This window comes from Bactrocera neohumeralis, chromosome 3, assembly GCF_024586455.1.
Source record: "Bactrocera neohumeralis isolate Rockhampton chromosome 3, APGP_CSIRO_Bneo_wtdbg2-racon-allhic-juicebox.fasta_v2, whole genome shotgun sequence".
Classification (NCBI taxonomy): Eukaryota; Metazoa; Arthropoda; class Insecta; order Diptera; family Tephritidae; genus Bactrocera; species Bactrocera neohumeralis.
Window position 1 is genome coordinate 21,550,004 of NC_065920.1, and position 16,444 is coordinate 21,566,447.

Genomic DNA, 16,444 nt, shown 5'->3' on the forward strand with positions numbered 1-16,444 from the left:
CATCTAAAAACATTACCAGAGATTTTTTTTTCATACATGTCGACTTATTTTTTACTCTCGGTGGTCATTATTCACTTTGCATTGACTTTAGAAAACTATTTATGATTGGTTACTTTATCGAAGCTTGTATAACACTTGTCTAAAATTTTTTTCCGAATTAGCAGATTTTTATGCATTCAAATGTTCAAACACTATACCATTGTTTTATCAAAAGTAATTGAGTTGGCGGTCAAGTACGCGAAAAAGAATAAAGGAAAATATATTTTGCTCGGACTGCAAATCATCATAAAAATGTCGATTTATTTTTTACTCATTAATCGCAGCACCAAACAAAATTAAGCTAATGTGGTCATTATTCACTTTGCATTGACTTTGCACAACGCAATAAAAAACGAAAGACTTAACTCGATTAACTGATTGGACAATCCAAGGTCACCACTACTGCAAACTAAACCCAAAGAGAGTTACACCTTCTTATCCAGCAAGTTTGCCAGCAAATGTTCTGAAGCCATACATTCGTCTTAGGCTGGGGCATACAATATTTACTCATTCTCATTAACTAGAGGTAATCCATTCTGCTGCCCTCTGTGTGGTGGGAGCAACACAGTACAACACATGATTGCCCAATGTCCGAACATCACGGAGTCCGACCGCACCGGCAACATTAACTTAACAAGAGCGTTATCTACACCTAGTCAAAACATTATGCACGTATATAACTTTTTAAAACAACAATATTCTTAATCAAATTTACCTTATTGAGGCATCCTCCTTAGAACAGTATAGCTTAACCGTATATACCTAATGTAATTAAAATTTTTGTTTTCCGAATTTTTTTAGTTCCACTTTATTCAAATTTACAAAACTTTATATTATTTGAATAAAATGTCTCTCATGAAAATCACGTTCACCGATGTAGATTATATTAAGATTAGGTTGTAGTATAGTTGATTCCAAGAGAGTATCTCACTCTGACCGAATATGAACAGTACTTTCTGAAGTAAAAAAAACAACTCAGAATCGACAAAATGTGACGCAATCCATTACAAATCTGCCAAGACGTTAAATCTTTTTCCCCCAGCTCTGCTGGATAACTAAATGTTTGTGATCCAAGATGTTTCAGTTCTAATCTCTCAAATATTAAGGCATCCAAAAAAAAAAAGGTATTGAGCTGCTTCACTCTCTTATTCCTCCAAGTAGATTTTGGTGTGAGGTAAGAATGTGAGCTTAACTTTTTTAATTTCAAAATTTTAATTGTGAACACCAATAGGAAATTGTATAGTTGTAATCCTTACAATCCAAGAAAGCTTAACCTTTCTGAAGGCGAAAAGCTCGCGGATTCTCTTGCGATTTACTTTCGGCCACAGGGTCACAGGTGTCGATAGTTGCAAAGTGATCGCCAAGCTCCCATCAGGCGCAACTGTCCAATTCTAACCCGCAAGAGTGATCCAATTCGTTCCCACTCCAATGACAGTGAGGTTGAGAAACACTTTCTTACCAACTCATCACCTTTGCAGTTGTATATAGAGTATATGCAGCAGTAACCCGATATCCTTTCTAATGAGATGATATATTTTTTAACCAGCCTCGAGCCACACGCTCATTGAGTTCAAGGCTAGTATTGCCGCTCTACTATGGAAATGGATATTCGCGAAGCTGGCTAACAAGGCTGGCTAATAGCAGTAACCTCGGATTGAAAAATGCTGCAATATTAAGCAAGTTCAAAGTTGATATTGATGAATAGCTTCCGAAACTATACATTCTCTCAAATCCACCATGAGTTATGATGGTAGGAAAAGACCGCCGACGCTTGATGATATAAGTCACTCTGATCAAAGCCATAGCTGCCACTTTGTTTAGGTCTCTTTCGGCCAGTGTGCTAAACCTCACAAGCTCTTTCGCAATATCTGACGCAGTTAGTATTCTTCCTTCAATAATCACATAAACATCTAAGTGCTTTCACTTGCTCAAATCGTTTTTTTCTATTGACATAAAAATATTTCACTAATTGCCGTGATCAATAAGTTAATATTTTTAAGCAATTAGGCATTTGTCAAGAACTGGTTTTAAATGATCACAATTCCATTAAGCAAATATGAATTAATTAATTTAAAGCAACAAAAATTGGCACGATTTCCATTTTTAAGTGATGCCATAATTGGATCAATTAAATTTCGCAATGACTCGAGACTATTCCTTAACAGCAAAACGCAATTAATTAAGAACACAATACAAAATATTATTCTTAATGCAGAAAAAAAGTAAAATAATATTAAAAATAAAACAAGAAAAAACGTTAACGACGGCTGCACCGAAGCGAATATACCCTTCACAGGTGCATTTCTTTTAGTAACTATGTGTTCAGTTTGTATGAGAGCTATATGCTATCATAATCCGATGTGAACAAAATTTTCGGAGATTATATTATTACCTTAAGCAGTAATCCATGTCGAATTTCGTGAAGATACCACGTCAAATGCGAAAGTTTTCCATACAAGCCCTTGATTCCGATCGTTCAGTTTGTATAGCAGCTATATGCCATAGTAAGCCGATCTGAACAATTTCTTCAGAGATTGCACTATAGCTTTCGGCAAATATCCGTGCTAAATTTAGTGAAGATATCTCGTCAAATGAAAAAGTTTTCTATACAAGGACTTTAGTTTGAACGGTCAGTTTCTATGGTAGCTAACGGGGTTTTCAATAAGAGCGCTACAAATGTTTTTTAAACAAAACAAAAATAGTTCGGGATATCAACGAAATACTTTATTCCTGTGAAAGTATATTCGATGTCATTATGTATAGAACTCGATTTCTTTTTCATGGCCACCACGGGCACGCTTTCAAAATTCCAGACGCTGAACCCAATTTTCGACGGTTTTCAAGCATAAATCGGCCGATATTGATACAATTTCACCTTCGATATTCGTACGAATCTCATCAGTCGTCGCTGGCTTGTTGGCTTAGACCATAGATTAGACTTAGCTCCACAGGAAAAAATCTAACGGCGTCAAATCACACGAACGAGGCGGCCAATTGACTAGGCCATTTCGAGAGAGAACACGTTCACAAATCTTGGTTTTCAAAAATTCGATTGTGACATTCGCTGTGTGGTTTGTGGCGTCGTCCTGTTGGAACTACAGCTTGTCCTAGTAAATATTATCCACTTCGGGCCAAAAACATTCGGTTATCATTGAGCGGTAGCGATTCCCATTTACAGTAACGTGTAGGTCTTGATCATCACGCAAGAAATACGACCCAATGACGCCGCCGGCGCATAAACCGCACCAAACCGTAATTTTTTTGAATGCAATGATGACTCATAGAGTACGTGTGTATTGCTGCCTGATCAGTAACGCATATTTTCCTTATTGACGAAGCCATCAAGTTAGAAATGAGCCTCATTGCTGAAGATGATTTTTCGATGAAAATCCAGATAATTTTCAAGCTGTTGCTTAGCCCAATTAATGAACATACCACGATTCTGGTGATCAAGCGGCTTCAGTTCTTGAGTCAATTTGATTTTGTAAGGATGTAGATCAAGATTTTTTCACAAAACTCGGCAGAACGGCGACACGCAACGCTTTAGAATGACATGGGAGAGACTGATTTGGGTCTTCCTCAATTGATGCGCTAGCGGCAGCAATATTCTCGACTCTACGGGTACTTCTTTGTCTCACTGGAATGGGAACATTTTGCACTGTGCCTGTGGATTCAAATTTTTTACCAGACGCTCCACTGTTGATCTGACAGGACGATTGTGACAACCATAAATTGGACGTAGCGCTCTTAAAGCTGAGGCCACTGACTCCGATTGTCGGTAGTAAATTTTAATAATTTCGATTTGTTGTTGGATCGTTAATCTTTCCATGATGAAACGGCAAACCTTACTGAAGAGAAATGTCAAAAGAGCGGGAAAAATATGGCGTCGTTTGCTGACGCTATCGGTGTACTTTTGTAGAGTACCTATTGAAAAACCCGTTGTATCTTCAAATGAAAAAGCTTGCCATACAAAGACTGTTTATATGGCAACTACATGCTATAGTGGCCATACATATATAGGGAGATCCGACAAATTAGCAGCTTCTTGGGGAGGAAACGAGGTGAGCTAATTTTTAAATGTATATCTCAAAAACTGAGGGACTCGTTCGCGTATATACAATCGAACGGACAGACATACGGACATGGCAAAATCGACTCCGCTCGTTATGCTGATCATTCATATATACATTTTATTGGGTCTCGGACATATTATTTTGGGTGTTACAAACTTCGCGGAAATTTAATATACTCTGTTCAGTGTATAAAAAATATATATACATATATGTATGTATAAAAAACTAATTTGAAAACATATGAAACAAAAGAATGCAACAAAAATATTTGAAGCAAAAAAAAAAAATTGTTATAATTAGTAACTCTAAAATCATTTCAATTTGTTTTTGTTTACTCACCTGGTAAAAACATCCGGGTAGTGTGTGCGCGAGAAGGCCTTCTCCAACTCCTCCAATTGAAAACTGGTGAATGTGGTGCGATAGCGACGCTGCTTACGTTTCGGCGCATAATCGTCCAAGTCGCCATCGCTATTCGTGTCCGATATGGGACTGTTCGTGCCGCCGCTAGCGCCGGTCGTCACAATGCACGAGGCCGAACGATCAGGCATGGCATCCTGATGTGCTAATTTGGCTTCTTGCGGTAGGTCGTCCAGCTTGACGTCCTCGGATATGCCCATAATCCAAATGGGCGCAATGTTGATAATGTTAGTGGGCGTGGCAAGGAAATTCAGGAAATTGCTCACGCTAAATTTGTTTGAAGGACTTTTCAAAACTGTTTTGGAAAATAATATAATATTTTTGCGTTAAGCACTCGCTTCAGTGAAACAAATCACTTGCTTTTTCTTAGCTTTTGCCTCAGTGTTTCCTTTTCCGTATACCTGCAAATAGAAATGAAAGCAAATACTTGAGTGCATTAGTGGCATACTTGTGTACGTAAATGTCTATGCGGTTTTATGGTAGCAAAATTAAGCTTGAATTTTTCATGCACGTGCAGAAATGCCGGGCATGCGCATGATGATAGCGCAGTGAGGTTATGCGCATGCGTAATGCGCAATAGAACTCATCACCATAAATAAGTTGGATTTCAACGGAAACGTGTGGACATAACATAGTTACAACTTAATTGAAAATCCAATCGCCTTATTGATGCCTAAGTGGACATATGCCCAGCCATGCTCGCCGGTCCTGTCCTATGGGTTGTAGTAAGCGCGCGTGCGTAGCGTAGCTGCCGCGCAGCGTCTAGGCTATTGGCTGACGCGCAGCGTTGCATGGCATTGGTCCAACAACTTAATTAGTTCACTAATTCATGACAAGTGAGGAGGCATCAACTAATTTGTAGCGAGGCACTTGGTGCGCGCAGTGCACTTTACAAGCGAATTCGCGGCATCGGTCACGCTTGCCAATTGCATACGTAAGTGCGCAAATAAATACGCATAACACAAATACACACACACGCGCATACATAAATGCATACAGGTGCAGACGCGCTGCAGTACAGCAAGCCACAAGCGCATGCAATCGTTGCTGCGCATGCGCAGCTGCAGTTTCGCCTTTTTACATTTTATTTATATTTTATTGCTTTGCCTTTTGTATATTTACGCATATGTTTACTGCCTTTACTTGCCGTGCTGTGATGAGTGATCAATTGCTCGCCTGCTTTGCCTGTTGTTGTTGCATTTTTTGTCGCTCTTTCACTCGCTCGCCAAATAAGGACATTTCTCCCATTGCTATTTTAAGGGAAAATTAAAGATGCGTGCGGAAAATACCAAAAGGGTTAAATGAAATTCCTGCTAAAATGGCTGGAAGCCGGAAAATGTCAGTATTCACAATTCAACACAACGAAGTTGTTGTAGTCGACTGGCGGGCGTATATACTGAATGTAGTTGCATGCAGTCTGCAGTTGTTGGTAGCATAGATCATTGCCGATTTGGTAGCTGACCATAGCATATATTAAATTAACGCAATTACGATTGTGTCTAGGGACCTGCACAGTGATGCATTTGCAGCACAACAGTAAGTAAATATTGGTTCTTACTACATTTTGTATGTATCATTGCCACTCTCGTGTACCGCGCGAATTCATAAAACAAGAGCTGAGGTTTCTGCTCGTATGTTTCCACAGAAATAATCCCTGCAGTCAACTGCTTGAAGCGGAGCCGCCAACTAGGAACATCAGACGCACATTCGTCGAACATGTCGACGAACTTGAGCAATATAACGACCAAATTTCGAACTCGACCAATTTCCGACATGCACTGAAGACATTTTCAGTGGAGCTATTAACATTTTCATTAACTGCCTCTTAACTTAAAACTGCGTACTTGGAATCCAAACACCTCCTATACCAGAATAAAAGCTCGAGTTGCCGCGTGAAACAAGAGTGACCCCAGCGCAACTTAAACTCATATTTATCAAGAACAGATCCTGATACATAAAGCCGAAGGCCCTGGCAGCCAGTGCTTTACCTCGTAAGTGAGGTAATTATTTATAATTGTTTCTCTTTTAAATAAATAAATAAAATCTATGAGCTGTATGCTATGAGTCCCCACATAATACTAATAATTTCTTTGCACGCCTAATGAAACCGGGTTCTTAACTATCCCCACCCTGTGGTCCTACAGTTAACTTATTGCTTGCCTCTCAAACATGGTCAGAATAATCGTTACAATGACTACAAAAACAGGTGCAGTGATCTTTTTCACGAATGTATCGAAGCTTTGGGTAAAAGACAAGTGGAGTCTGCTGTTGGGAGCCTACAATCAGACTAACAGACCACTGCAATGCTTAGGGTAAAGGACTGATGGAGTCTTATATTGGGAGCTTTCAATCAATCAATTGGAATCAAAGCCCATGAGCTTGTTGGAAAGGGTACGCTTATTCCGATTTCATCAGATTGGCAACGAGTAGGTACTTCGTTATCCTCTTGTGCTCTAGCGTTGGATCTATAGATCTCCCATGAGCTTGGAAAACTCTCAACCAAAGTGGAACGCGAGAAGTCCTCTTGAACCATATACTTGCTCTTAGCAAGATTTAGCTTGCTGCCATGGTAGAAGTTCTGACACCAATGATATGGGAAGGTTATAGGACTTGTCGGATACGTATAAAAAGAAGGCGAGGAAAAAATATCTAGACACTTTCATCTCAACTCTTGTCCAGCTTGTGTCATATTGAGATTGAAACATCTCGGTAGAGACATTTTATCGAACCTGTCGAAATTTTTGGCATTGATATTAGACGCCTTAACAAATTTGTGGTAGCCTGAAAGCGTTTCGTCGATCTATAAGGACATGGAGATCCCTATATCGAAGTTTAAAGAATAACAAAGCATTTACAGCTGTCCAAGTGGAATCCTGCGCTACCTTTGGGATTTAAATATTGCAAAGTATGTAAGGATAAACCTTCCTTTTACTGCCGTTTTCAGGAAAACATACATATGTACTTGTTTCTCACGTATACAAGCTCTGCTGAAGGAAATCTTAGAGAAGAGTATCACAATAGTTTTTAGACAAAAATAAAAACAACATGAAACGGTTAAATAAACTAACATAAAGTCTTTGGGTACTCCGAAAAGTAGTTGTCGATTTTTATATATTCATTCGACAGCCGAGTTCGAATGAAAAATGAATCCAAATTTATAACCGCCAAGGAACCCTGAAAACTATTCAGATAATCTTTTATGCTTTTACACCAAAAATAAAATCTGACTGACGGACTGTTTTCTGGAAAGGTGTGACCGTGATAGGACTTTTTGAGTATCTGTTGCGGAAAAGGACTCATCATAGAACTTGCAAAATATCAGGACTCGCTGTTTGCTTACAGGAGAGCTTTCATTTATTAAGCTTGAACGCATGGAGCTTTCACCGCACAGCTTTATATTTATTTGCCTTCTTTTTTAGAGACATAAATATTTCGATATTTGTTATGAAACGAAATTGCAGTATATCTACATAATTTTAATGTTGGTAAGTAGACTTTATTATGTCGTAAGCTATTTTATCATTTAATACGATAAAAGTCAAGTTAAAAATTCACGGAATCAGGAATCATCATATGGATTTACATCCGATGAAAGACCTAATATTACTACCATTGTAACAGCATGTAAAAATACCCAGGGAATCCCCTTGTTCTGCACATTATTTAGGGAATTGTGCTTAAGTTCGACAACCATTAATCTACTCGAAGCCTTGGTTGGTTGTTGTGGTATGCTCTTAATAGCAGAATAAGGGAACTCAATTGGATATAACTATTTGCATAAGACTACTGAATTATAGTTGCCGGTATACTTGAAGACGCAGATAGCAACCTTTGGTTAACATTTTTGATAAGCACTGTTTAAAGTATTGCGTTTTATTGCCCAATTTTGAATAAATATAATAATAAAATGAAAGATATAGAGATGGAAATCATTGGCGATGGAACACTTCCAAAACATTAGAAGAATGTTAAGAATATTAAACAAACTTGTATATGTATATACAGTTGAAATTCCATAACTTCTTCTGTAACTCGAACTTTCGATTTGGCCAGAGAAGTCAAATTCCATACAAATTACCTTCCGTAATTCGAAGTCCCTCTCGAAGTCTACACCCTGCGAAATAAGTATAAAGGCGGATGTTTTTCTTATCATTACTCTCTTGATTTGCAACCCACAAAGTATTTTTTTTTTTTGCAAATGCGTAATTGAATTCTGTGGCAACTTTAGGCAATATCGATAAGTTTTGTGTGTGTATGAAAAACAAAACGCGATTAAAAACGCGGAATAAGTATAAAGGCATTGTGAAAAATAATATTTTATAAAAATTAGACTGACAGTACAAAGAAGTACAAGTAGGTATCTCTTATTTTAGTCTATTTTTAATAAATAACACGAGTATTTTATATTTAATATGTAAACATTTCAGAATGCCACGCGACAAACCATTAACCCTTGAGGAAAGGGGAAAATTGAAAGGTATCATGAAGAGGGACGGTCGAATCGCAATATTGCGAGGCGGTTAAACAGATCTAGCTGTGCAGATAAGTATTGGTGCAAGAAAGGCACTCCCAAGCTAAAACGTCAACGCCGAGTTACCGAGGAACCACACCTATCTGCTTCATTAGCACCAAGATGGACTCCGATTATTATATCCAGCTTCTAGATGATGTCTTAATATCGTTTGGAGAAGATATATCTGTTCCAGAATATATTTTTCAGCAGGACAACGCAGCAATCCATCGTTCAAGGAAGACAAAAGAATTCCTATTATCCCGCGGAATTCCAATTCTCGATTGGCCTGCGATTAGTCCTCACCTAAACCCAATTGAAAATCTCTGGTCACTGCTAGCGAGTAAGGTTTTCAGTCATGGACGTCAATTTAAGAACATTAAAGAGCTCAAAGTAAAAATTCAACAAGAATGGAGGAACATTGAGCCATCGTACATTCATTCTCTCATTAACTCAATGCCAAAGTGTTCTAAACAATAACGGAGGACATACTTCTTATTAAATTAATAAATATTTACCTAAGAAACTAAAATATTACTGTGCCTTTATAATTGTTTCGCACTAGACTTAAATTTTTTTTTAATTTTTCCTCCTTGGAGCTCAAAGGGTTAAAAATTTAATTTTTGTTCATTTGTTTTTAAATCGTTCTGAAATACATTAATATAATTTATAAATAAAATCACAAAATATTAGAAAGTTTCTTAAAGAAAACATTTCTTAACTTTTTGTAGTGCCTTTATACTTATTTCGCAGGGTGTATTTCTGGATTATGGTGATTTGAGTTAGGGAAGTACAACTGTGTATATAATTGCTTGAATTCCGATTCTCTGGTTGACAGTTTGCGCCTTAAGGTATTTCCCCGACTTTTTGCAAGGTGCAAGAGTATAAAATGTTCGGTTGCCCCCGAGCATAGCCCTTCCTTACTAGTTTTTTAGCACCGTTTCTTGTTTGTACTGTATTATATTGATATTAAGCGAACCTTGGAGGTTCGTAAGAGCTTCAAACAAACAATGAGCGACAGATGGTTTTCAACTGTTTCAGAAGTAGACTCTATGTGGATTTAATACACGATCCAATGGATTTGGCTCGTAGCCAACTTTGGCGGTTTCCAATATGTTTCTTGCATAATTAATGAGTCAAGTCAAAGAAAATTAAATCGAGTTTTGACATCAAAAGCAGGAAGAAGACACAGACTTAACTAATTTCTTCTATTTATAAAGAACAACGCCACTCCTTACATTTGTGGTGAGATTAAATTAATCTAGAAATATAAAGCAAAAAAACCCATTTGGTTAGGAGCTTAGCGAAAATTTTCAAAGTTTTTGTAATCGTTGATTTTTTGAGGCTTTTTTCATCCTGTTTGGGAGATCTTAAGAATTAAAACTAGGCAGATCTTAAGGTATTCAGTAGGCAAAGTGAAGTACCCTAAAGACACTCATAGTTATATGGTATACTCCCGAGATGAGTATTTAAACTGAAATGAGAACAATGCTGAAAACAGTATGAAATATTATTGCTGCACTGTAAAAATTCACGATTTCCAGAAACCACAACAGTGGATGGGCACACGCCCGTTGCTATTTTCGTCGAACTGCAACGCGAGTCAGCAGCAGACATTCAAATAGAGCGCTTGACAGCAGACAGTGGGCGCGCGTGCAACGCTTGTGGCATCTGTCGATGCTTTTGGTTAATGTTTATGCAATTCATGGCTTTTATGTCGGACTCACTGAGCAAACATATTTATTTAATTCATTTTTGGTTTCGTTTTTGTTGGCTTGTCTGTCTGTCTGTACGCCTGCAATGACATAGTGTTGCAGCTGTAAAGGTAATTAACTTGTTGCGATAATTGCCCAGCATTTGCACTTTCGGTACAACAACTACAAAACAACTGTTGTTGCGATCGTCGTCAACAGCGAAGCGAACCAGCGGCGAGTGACGTGGCAAAAGGCGAGTTGTTGGCAGCGGCGGTGGACGCGCTCGTTAAATAAGAAAAATTTTAGAGAATACTGCTGTTGTTGTTGTTGCTGTTGTATATGTAATAGTAAGGACAACGTTTGCTTAATGCAGTCGCAGTAAATTAAAGAAGTGGGTTCAATTTAAGTAGCCTTACCGTGTCGAGCTTATGTAATGCTTGTAAGAAGCATAAAAAAGCAAAAAAACTCAAAAAAATAAATTTAAAAAAATATAAAAAAAAATTAAAAAAGTCGTTAAATTGCAATAAAATATATTTTATAAAATATAATTGGCATTGCACTCATACGTTCCCTAGCCAACCAATTCAAGCTGCGCATGCGCCAGTTATTTTTATTTTTGTTGTTGTTTCTGTACACTTGCCTTGCAATTAAACAGCGAAAAAATGCGAAAATTTTGTTGCATAAATTTAATAAATTTATACAACAGCACAGCCCACTTAGTGCCATGCTCTCCACACAGCCTACAGTCTTCCCTTCGCCGCGCAGCTCGTCTGCATGCACTCTTGCCTCTTGTAAGTTTCGACCTGCCGCCAAAGTGTAGTTTCGCAGCGTTGCATCTCGCATGTAAGACAGTAGCTCTGCTCTTAATTACCGTCGGAATGTGCCACCGTTATTCAGGCAGCACTTTCTGGCTGTGCACTTGTCTGTCTGATGGTCTGTGCTGTCTGGCGGCAGCAATAATTTTCCATTTGCTCCAGAATTGGCATTCCTTCGACTGTTTGGTTGTATTTACTTTATGGAATGTATGCATATATGTATGTATGTACTATGCATATCGTTATAGTTTACGTTTTATTTATTTTTTATTTGTGTGCTTGGTTTCTTGACACCTAACAACTCAATCATCGCTTTCGGGGTTACAGTCAAAGTTCACGGCGTGTTTTGTATTTAATTATTTTAATGAAAACGCAGCTGAAGCTCTGGCTATGAAGGTATGCAAATATGCTGGTATTGGCTTGTACGTAGGCCCTACACTAAGTGCTTGATTGTGTGTTAACAATGTATTCACAGAGGGTTTCAAGTGGGTCTGACATACCTAACTGAAATCTCATTTAAATATACGCATTTGTTGGAAACGAACTTTTGTTAAAAATTTCTCGCTTGAGACGATATATGTATTGTATTATACATCAAATCCAACAGAAGTGGAATAGGTCATCCCAAATTGGTGGACCACACTTGGATAGATATTCGTCTTTTACGTTAGCCATAAATTCCTAAAAACGGATCTCCAGATCCTCATAGATCGACGAAGCGTTTTGAGCTTAGTACACATTTATTAAGGGGGGAGTATACCGTGCCATTTTGATCTTAGTAAGGCATAACCTGGGCAATAGAGAAGGAAGTGACAAAATAAATGATTCCACCTCGCCTTCATCCATATAACTATAGGCAAAGAGCGTGCTGGAAAATATTTAGCCATACCGCTTGTGTACCTATTGGCCAAAGTCTAGTCAGAAAATCTAAAATTGTGGCGAGATTGGCTGAGGTCCAGTAGTTCATAAGATCTATTCAATCAAATCGAATTAGCGAAAGGGTGCATTCCTTAGCGAAGTCATCGGATATATAGTTTTTGGCGATTTTGCTGTGAACTAGACTGTAAGGAATGCAAGCGAATTAGTAGATAATATAATAATAAATAATAGCAGCCTTGTAGCCCAGCGCCTACCACATATGTCCATAGGCCAATATATAGCCGATGAGGAACGCTCTTTGAACACGTTCCAACTGCTTAGCTGGTGTGGGTTTAGCGAGCGCCCTCCATCAGACAACGACCCAATAAACATGATTAACTTTAACTATGGTTTCATAGCGCCAGAACACCACTTCTTTTCAACTGCTCCTTTACTATGTACAAGGGCACAGATGTCTTCGTTACTCTCTTCGATGTTTGGCTTCCATGAGAGCTTCCTTTCAAGGATAAGTCCCAAATACTTGACCCTGTTTACCGGCTGAAGGATAAAGTATAACATCGAGGAGAAAGTAAGGAGGAGTATCTCCAAGTATATAAAACCAGCTCAGTATGACTTGGATTTATGGCTCGTTTCTATTTGGATTTATGGGTTATCCATATTTAAATACTGTCTAACGATTCTCTTGCTAATTCAGATATTAAAACCTAGAGATTTGAACGAATACATTTTCTTATATTTGGATAGTTTTCAATTGGCCTTAAAGCTTTCTAAAAGCACATTTAAACGTCTAATTGATTGTATGAAAATTTTATACGCAAGAGTCTCCGACAAGACAGACTCATTCACCATCGACACGGTGGACGGGTGGGTTGTAGTATTCATCTCGGCGTGTAAAACTTCACTGGAGAGATCCTGTCCACTGAAAATACCGAAGGGCAGAGCGAAACCTCTTTGGTCTACTGCAGAACTCTCGGTAATCAGAGTGTTCTGCAGACGTTTACCCGCAAGAGTAGGTCAACTGACGACTGGGCGTTGTATAAAATGGGGCTTGCAATATACAAATTGGAGTTAAAAAAGACAAAAAAGACTTCATGGAAAAGCTTCTGCGAAAAAATGGAGGGCTGTCATGAGTCCTTTAGGTTCAGGCGTATTCTCGTACAGAAACCCGACTCCCCGAGCTATCTTAAGAACGTAAACGGAAAGTGGGCTCTAAGCAGTGAAGATAACCTTCGGATGCTCCTTGATGCTCACTTCCCGAGCAATGCTTCCTCTGGGGAAATATACCTCGGAGTACTGCAGGGCGATCAATGCGTTCAAACCCTTTCAAGTCAAAAGGTGAAGTCTTTCACCGAAAGTGGATCTCTCTACGGCACCCAAGTCAAACTCATTATGTTCAATGGAGTGGTGGAGGGCTCCAAAAACACCACACTTACAAAGAAACTCGAGAGCGTTCAACGGGCGGCATAGACATCGGGCCCGTACACATCTTCCTCTTGTATGGATGGAATTAACGTCTGTGCATTTGCTTGCTAAAGTAAGCCATCAGACTCAGAGAATCTCTAGTGCTCCGAAAAGAACATATCGATGTATGAATATTTGTAGCGAAAGAAACGTCGGAGACTCTATAAAATATTTATGTATATGACGAAGAAGATCATACCGAACTGGTATACGCAAAGGAATTAAAATATCGTCTGATCTTTTGCAAACTTATTTTTCTCCCCCAAAAGTTATTTTTGCCAACTGATATCGGACCACTAAAGCAAATAGCTGCCGTACAAAATGAACGATCGGAACAAAGTTATTGAACTTTTCTATATGTGAAGGGTTTTCTAGTTTATATATCATTATTAATTTAATGAAAGTAACCATAAATACACACGTAAACATTTATGACTATATTAGCAATATTTTGCAAATTATTTATTTGTTAACTTCAATACTAAAAAAACTAATTGATTTCGAAGTGAACAGAATGTTTAATTAATATTTTGGAATCAGTAAGTATTTTTTGCGCACTTGGTTCTGACAGCCTCACTTTGATGGCAAGGCAGAAAAAACGAAATGCGAATAATGCATTTTGGACACATTCCGCACAGATCAATCAATTTGACAATTTGACAGTTTGACAGCTTTCATTAGCGCTGCATTAGATCAGCCGAAACAATTGAGTTTTTTTTGTTTTTGTTAATGAAAAAATTTAATTCATTTTGCTTTTAAAGTCAGCCACAAAGTCTTAAAAGCGCATAAAAACCGTAAGAAAATAAATTAATACAACAATTTAATTAATTTTACTGCAAACCGACACACGCTGCACACACCGTGGCCGGTGCGCACGCAGCAACAACAGCAAAAGATGCATATCGAGCTCGAGCATTTTAAATTATGCATTTTTGCCGATTTTGGTAGCTCCTGCTCCGCCAAAAATGGTCAGAAGTATGCAGCCACCCTCCATTTGGCCATAAAATTATCGGAGCAACATAATTTAAGAACTCAAATGCCACAGCAGAAATTGGCAGGACGAACGCACAGTGTAAAAAAAAACAAACAATAACAACAATATAAGAATACACGATCAAGATTCATACATACACACGCACACACACATACAGACAGACCGTAATATGGGCTGTGGCCCGGCACGGACAGAAGCCATCAACACGATTACATATCGCGGCAATCAGCGTGTAATTCATTAAATCAGAACACGTTAAGGCTAGTACGCCTGTCAATAACAACAGCGAGTGTATCAGCTGCAGAGCAACTTGCCAATGCGAGCCAAAAACAAAGCAAAGCAACAACAAGAGCACCAGCACCAGTACTGGTAGTAGTAGTGCTGGAAGTGAAGAGGACGGAAGCTGCAGTGGCATACCGCAGTGGCACTTGTGGTCGCAGCAGAAGCTTTATACAAGTGCAACAACAAAAACAATTACAATAATTTCTATGTACGGGTATGGTTAGCTGCCAACTGTCAAAGCAGCGAAAGAGGCAATATATCTTGTTCAGCTTGTGGTATTTACATACACACATATATATTATGGTTATATATATAATGTATATACATATATATAGATATACTTTGCGATCGACATTGTGGCTTGTGCTCGACGGTACGGTGGCGGCGGTGGTGGTTGTTATGGCTTGGTAACTGACCGATGGCCAAGCGGTGGTGGCGCTGGTGACGACAGGCATGATCGAATGGATAGCGCGCTGATAGTGTGTGGTAGTGTTGCCACGGCCAGAGAATTTTGTTGAGCTGGGATGGGTCAGATTCATTCGAAAAAGTCTTTATTATTTGTTTTCGAAAATTATTGAGTTTGAAACGCAAATGTTTTAGTTTAGTTCAAACAGAAAGAAGCACAGTATGCATCCGTGAAATATAAAGATAAGAAAAGACAGAAGATAAGAAGGAGAGAGAGCCAGAAAACTTTAACACAGATAGAAATTGCGCCCTCTCCTATATCACATATGTTCACAAAAGTCCAACATTCTGAACAATTCCAGGAACTTGCTGGGCGCGACTGTGGTGATGTGATCCGTGTCCACGTAGATGGAATCTAAGGCCTTGAGCCTACTTCTACAAATTACTGCGAAATCTAGAACCAGGTGTTCTGGAGTTTCCTGTGCCATGTCGCAAAATCGGCAGTTTACGCAAGAGACTATGCCTATGTTGGACAAGTGCTTCTTGAGCCTGCAGTGCCCGCTATATAGCGCGACAAGGAGGCGGAATTTGTCTCGAGGGAGGTGGATATGTTCTTTAAACTTTGCAAGGTTGTATACTGCCAGTAGTAGCTTGGCATGGCACATTCCTGCTGCCTGCTGCTTTAGCATAGAGAGAGAGGGAGGAAAATGAAGAGAAGAGACAGATAATAGGCATCAGTATTACCTCCACCTATTTTCTCTAACGAAGGCTCTAATGAATTTCCCTCTGTCGACAAACCCAAAAAACTCTGACTTAGTTTATCAGCGGGGCATCAATAACGTGTCTATTGGAATGGAGTCAGCAGCTTTTGAAAC

General features: G+C 38.7%; 1 protein-coding gene across 1 annotated transcript in view; it reads right to left on the reverse strand.

Moving 5' to 3' along the window:
* The window catches only part of LOC126753675 (homeobox protein aristaless), a 94,714-nt gene that overhangs the window by 33,427 nt on the left and 44,843 nt on the right, over nt 1–16,444 (reverse strand). Inside the window, exon 2 of the mRNA XM_050465348.1 lies at nt 4,452–4,930. Within this exon, the coding sequence (XP_050321305.1) occupies nt 4,452–4,729 (278 nt within the window). The 5' untranslated portion in view covers nt 4,730–4,930. The remainder of the gene's footprint in view (nt 1–4,451; nt 4,931–16,444) is intronic.